This window comes from Salvia hispanica, chromosome 1 (genome assembly GCF_029641045.1).
Source record: "Salvia hispanica isolate PSC_SH4W2 chromosome 1, Shi_PSC_v1, whole genome shotgun sequence".
NCBI lineage: Eukaryota > Viridiplantae > Streptophyta > Magnoliopsida > Lamiales > Lamiaceae > Salvia > Salvia hispanica.
This window is the reverse complement of record NC_142692.1, coordinates 36,883,330-36,889,612: the sequence shown is the minus strand read 5'-3', so window position 1 is coordinate 36,889,612 and position 6,283 is coordinate 36,883,330. Positions and strand designations below refer to the sequence as shown.

At 42.4% G+C, this 6,283-nt stretch overlaps 1 protein-coding gene across 1 annotated transcript; it reads right to left on the bottom strand.

Annotated features, from left to right (window-relative positions):
* Positions 1-2,868: 2,868 nt before the first annotated feature.
* LOC148933716 (uncharacterized) lies at positions 2,869-3,876 on the bottom strand. The gene has a single exon (XM_089061229.1). It carries the CDS (start codon positions 3,874-3,876, stop codon positions 2,869-2,871), a length of 1,008 nt encoding a protein of 335 aa, XP_088917355.1.
* Between the last annotated feature and the right edge of the window lie 2,407 nt (positions 3,877-6,283).

Sequence of the window (6,283 nt, the reverse complement as noted above, 5' to 3'; positions counted from 1 at the left end):
TTTGTTTTCTTATGAATTCGATTTCTGCTGATTTTTTTTTGTTGATTAGCTATGGTAAAACCAGAAGAGATGGAATTGAATATTGCTGCTGGTAAAAAAGGAAGAGAACAAACATCTCCTTCCAGTTAAGGATTTGTTTAAATTTTTAAGATTATTAACATTTTATACAATAGCTATTGACATAGTTATAACAATATACTTGTGTTTTCTATAAACAGCATATACTTGTCATTGACATGATATTGTATACTGTTGACATATGTAAGTGGCATCTTTCTGCCAACTGTTTGATGAAAGTTCTCAATGAAGTTGGCTACTGAAAGTTTGTCGAAGTGTTTTTATTTTTTTATTTTTATGATTTTGATATCAATTAATTTCGTCCCGCTGTAAAAACATGTTTCTCGGGATGAATTATCGGAATAATGTTTTTGATGCATGACTAAATTTAACAAATTTACTAAGTTCATTTGATATTCAACAGTAGTAAATGAATTATAGTTGAGGTCATGAACTGCTAGTAACCATGGAGAGCAAAAACTACCAATCAGACCACTATGCTACCTAGGGCGACGAACAGACGTTGCTCCAGTGCCTGCATTAGGAGCTTTACAATCTCAAGTTTCTAATCGTCGTGGATGATGTCTGGGACACTAATGCTTGGGATCGGATCGCGCACACCTTGCCGGATAAGGAGAACGGAAACCGGATTCTTCTCTCCACTAGGCCTCGGGAGGTCGCTGATAAATTTTTTGAAAAATCTAGTTTACTTCATGAGATGCAGCTGCTCGGGCTGGAGCACAATTGGCAGTTGCTCTGTTATCTTACCTTCGGTGATATGCTGAAAAATGATAATGATGATGCTACATTGCATTGCCCTCCTCATTTGAAGGAAATTGGAAGATCGATCGTCGAGAAATGGAAAGGTCTTCATCTATCACTAGTTGTGGTTGGTGGTCTTCTCATTAGGAGACATAAAAGATTGATTTCTGGAAAAGGATTGAAGAAAATACTGCTGATGCTGCAATGGGGGAGGGTTCCTACATGGAGATCTTGGTTCTCAGCTACATTTACTTGCCCGCTAGACTTCAAGGTTGTTTCCTTTACCTGGGTGCATTCTCGGAAGATTGTGAGATATGTGCCTCTAAACTCATCAAATTTTGGGTTGCTGAAGGCTTCTTCCCAAAACCTGCACTTCCAACACAAACCATGGACTACTATTGTGGATTCTGAATTTTGAACTTAGTAGTAAGTAATATATATCAAATGTCAATCAGTTCAACAACTTGTATCGAAATGTCAACAACGCAAATACAATTCTTATAATTAAAAAAGAACAACTATTTTCTCTTAATTTTTTTATTTGAAACAAGTTCTGGTTTCATGTCAACAACTTTTATATCAAATGTCAACAACTTATATAAAAATGTCAACAGCTTGTATATCAAATGTCAACAACTTGTATATAGTGTCAACAGCTCAAAAATAATTCTTGTAATTAAAAAATAACAACTATTTTATCTTAATATTTTTTATTTGACACAAGTTCTGATATCATGATCATACAGCACATGTCAATAGCTTGCATATCAAATGTCAACAACTTATAGCAAAATGTCTCCAACGTGATTCGTAGATGCTCCTCATGCTCCTTCTCGTTCTTTGAGTAGACTAGCACGTCATCTATGAAGACTAAAACGAATTTATCCAAGTACAGATGGAATATTCGATCATCAAATCCATGAACACCGCTTGGGCATTCGTCAATCCAAACGGCATCACCACAAACTCGTAGTGGCCATATCTTGTGCGAAATGCAGTCTTGGGTATATCCTCCCTTCGAACTCGTAGCTGGTGATATCCGGACCTCAAGTCCATCTTCGAAAACACGCCTGCTCCTCGAAGTTGATCGAACAAGTCATCTATCCTTGGCAGTGGATACTTGTTCTTAAGAGTCAACTTGTTTAGCTCCCTATAATCGATGCACATCCTCATTGATCCATCCTTCTTCTTTACGAATAGTACTGGTGCGCCCCATGGCGAGACGCTAAGCCTAATGAAACCTAGGTCCATGAGTTCCTGGAGTTGTATCTTTAATTCCTCCAACTCTTTTGGCGCCATTCGATATGGTGCCTTTGATACGGGTGCGGCTCCCGGTTCAAGGTCAATCGTGAACTCCAATTGTCGATCTGGCGGTGGTCCAGGTAACACTTTCGGAAAAACGTTGGGAAATTCTTGCACAACAGCAACATCTTCCATCTTCTTCTCGTCCTACTCCTCTCCATGGAGGTAGACGAGATAGGCAGTTCGCCCTTTTTTCATCGTTGCGGTCGCTTGAAGCGCGGATATGATGGCGGTTCGCCGGTTCATCGAGATTCCGTGGTATACGGTGGGTTCGCTTCCCGGAGTTTGTAGAGATATTTGCCTCTCCTTACAACGAATCGTCGCAAAGTTCGTTGTCAGCCAGTCCATTCCCAAGATTATATCGATATCCTCCATTTTTATGACTCGCAAGTCATGAGCAACTATCTTAAATTCTCCCATAACAATTTCTACGTTCAAGCACGTTCTAGATATTTCTATCATTCCTCCTACTAGTGAGGACACCATCATTCTACGTTCAGATTTGCTAGTAGGCAAGCTCAAAGTGCGCACACATAATTCAGATATAAACGAGTGCGATGCGCCCGTGTCAAACAACACAACAACAGGGGTGTTGAGAATTTCGCCCATACCTGTCAACTTTCCTTTCCCACGATCCTCTTGCTCTTTCTTCGGCTTCTTCTGTTCCAGCGCGAACACTCTAGCTTGGGGAGGAAGTCTGGGCCGGTGAGGTTGTTGTTGCCGCGACGATGAGTCGCGATTTCCTCCCTATTCACTCTGCGGTGCCCTCGCTTGTTGACGGGATCCCTGATCGTTCCGTCTCGATCCTGATCCTACCTTGTTATTTGGACACTCCCTAGAGAAGTGGCCGTTTCCTCCACAAGTGTAGCACTTGATCACGTTCTGATACCGGCATTCTCCGAAATGGTACTTAGAGCACACATTGCATTGTGGTGCCCTAGGTCGATAGTCTCCTCTCTGGCTAGACGTATGCTGCCCTCCTCCGTGCTGGGATCGATGCTGACTCGACTGGTGTCGTTTTCCATCGTGTGAAGTTCTAGGCTCATCCCACTTCCGTTTCTCTCTGGAGTAGTGCGGTGGGGGTAAAGACGAGGTAGTGTTCTCCTTAGCTTTCTCCTTAGGCATTGCTGCCTCAATATCTAGCGCAAGTGCTAACGCTTCGGTGTAGGGGAGTCTCCCTCGGCTGGCCAACGATATTCTTATCTCGGGTTTCAGTCCCTCACGGAACTTGTCGGATAGCTTCTCGTCGGTGTCGACTTGATCGGGGGCGTACCGGGTCATGCTGTTGAGCGCTCGATCGTACTCGGTCACCGTCATGCGTCCTTGAGTCCGATTGTGGAACTCCGATGCCTTTGCTTTCCGATAGCTCTTCGGCACATACTTGTTGTATATTTCCGTCTTGAAACCTTCCCACGTCATCGCCTCTACTTGGTCTCGTGGCATAGTCTTCGTTCTAGTATCCCACCAAAAGTCGGCTGCCTCAGTCAGCTGATGGGTCACACAACTCATGCGTTCTCTATCGTTGCATCTCAAAATCGCGAAGATGCGCTCTATTGCCCGGATCCAAGATTCAGCCTTGGCCGGTTCTCCCAATCCATCAAACACAGGTGGCTTTTGCTCCAAGAATAGCTTCACGATTTCTCGATCGACCGGAGGCGGCGGAGGCGGAGGAGGTGGAGGATGCAGAATAGGTTGTGACACGCTGTCCTCTTCCTCCGGTTGAGGAGTTTGTTCTCGATGGCGTCTTAGTGGCATTCTGATTTATCAACAAAAAATATTCCCATGATTCTAACAATAGTCACGTGGTATAGTTGAATAACAAGGTTCATGGGTCACTTGTTTTAGAGTATATGGCCAAGCACAAGATATCAAAAGTTCGTCACATAGACGGATCGCAAAGAGTAGTGTCAATCAACATTGTTACCAAAAATCGGCTGCGTCAAGGTTTTATCATCAAGGCAATTGCACTTAAGAAGTAGTCGTACAATTTAAGTGGCGATTACAGGGCGCCATAAGGTATTCAAAAATGGTGGTGCGACAAGAGGCATGATGTGGTGGCATGATAACATAGTGATAGATAATTTGTACCATGTACGAAAGGCAATCCATTGAATCAAAATAAATATCTCCCCATGGCATATAAATAAAAGAAAAACGTTGCCTCATAGAGGTCTTAGTATCAATTGCAGAAAAATAAGAGAGTAGCAAAAACAAATGAAAGGGGGTAGAAAATCAAGCCAATCAATCCAAAAACATGGGGGAAGCCAAAACAAATATACCACGACTATCACTCCTAGTCGATATCGTTCATATCCTACTCGGGGTCATCGTCCTCATCCATTTCCAAAGCAGGTCCTTCCTCGTCCGGTCCCTCATTCTCGCCATATTCGCCAACATCCGGGGGCGGCGGAGTTATCGCACGCATGTCCTCCACATTCCCGTGGATGATCAAAGGGTTAGCCGTATTAGCCTTATGTCTTGGCCTATTAGGGACACGATCAACATGCGGCTCTTTATCGCGACGATACCTCCATCGACGGGCCTGACCTGGCGGATACTTGTGCGCTGGGGGACTAAGCGGCGGTCCATCCCTCGCAGCTGCCATGGCTGGGAGTAGCACTCCTATCAAGCCGATTATGTCGCCTCGAGGCTTGTACTCTGGCGGACTGAACCATGTATATGGCAATGCAGCTTGGCAGTCCATTCGCTCCAAGGACTCGGCAGAGTGTGGATCAATCTCGAGATCCCCGCGTGATGGGTAACTCTTCCATACGCGTATGCATCCATCCAGCGATCGTAGAATTCAGTGACATAGGTTAGGAGAAAGGACTTTCCATCCCACTCAAACTCTTGGTAGGTTTCGACAGGGAAAACCTTGTTCTTCGCATAACGATCGCGCATCGGTGCGTAATAATGATTAGGCATCTACAAAGGAAATCTCAGCATCAGAACAAGGATCGAAGAAAATATCAATAGTGTATAAGATTTCAACTGATGCTGAGAGTACGATGGATATATATATATATATATATATATATATATATATATATATATATATATATATATATATGTGTGTGTGTGTGTGTGTGTGTGTATGCGTCGAACGACGGAGGTGTGGAGATAATATCATATCAAGAAATAACGGAATTTCCTTTCCGTGCCAAAAGGTGTGTATATATATATTTTCGCATTTCAACGCTTCGCAATTCGTTCTCATAAGTCGCTCGCCTCGTATTCGGCGTTTGATGCCTCCAAGTTCGATATTATCACAAAATTTTCATTCACGGCACGACTTACAACTATGTATAGCAGCGTGCTCAAGTTCATTCTCATAGATGTCGTTCATCACACATCACGCAAATCACAAATCATATAGAATTTTCATAGAGTTTTATTCATTCAACTCATAACAGTCTCAACATATAATCACTTGCATATCAACATTTATAATTTGCTGTGCATAATCACATTTTGCAATTTCGCATGCATGCATAATCATCATTTTATACTCCATCACAAATTCCCAAATATCACAACAACTCCCATTCGCTTCAACTTCCAATATTTCATAATTCAAATCAATATTCAAGAGATACTTGTTACCTCATTCATCGTGGTTGAGCGGAGACGAGTTGCGGTGTTGAGCCTTCGACGATTATCCATTAATCAATTTATACAAATTTCAGATTTTTAATTCAACAAGACTCTTGGGTCCAGAGCGGAAAGAACGATCGCTCTGATACCAACTGTAACGACCCGCCCATCTAGGGTATAATAAATGCGGCGATCGTTAACTAGGCGGACTTAAATGCATCAAGATCATAGGCTAGGGTTCCATTTAAAAGGGGATTTAACCAAGGCATTTAATGAACAATTAAATAGGAAAAGAATAATGCCTTAACAAAGAAATCCAACAATAGGCTATCACAATAAATGCTTATCAAAGTTTCCCAAAATATTCTCAACTGTTCCATATCCAAAATTATTCCCACGAAATAAAAGAGTTTAACCCAACCAAAAGATCACAAGTTTCATAATATAGCGGAAGCGATCAAGAGAGAAGTGAAGCTATGTATGGAGACACAACGACACTTAAAGTTCCAACAGATCATGATATTATTTCCTACTCAACACCGCCGCCCGCTCGTCAGCGCTCAACCTG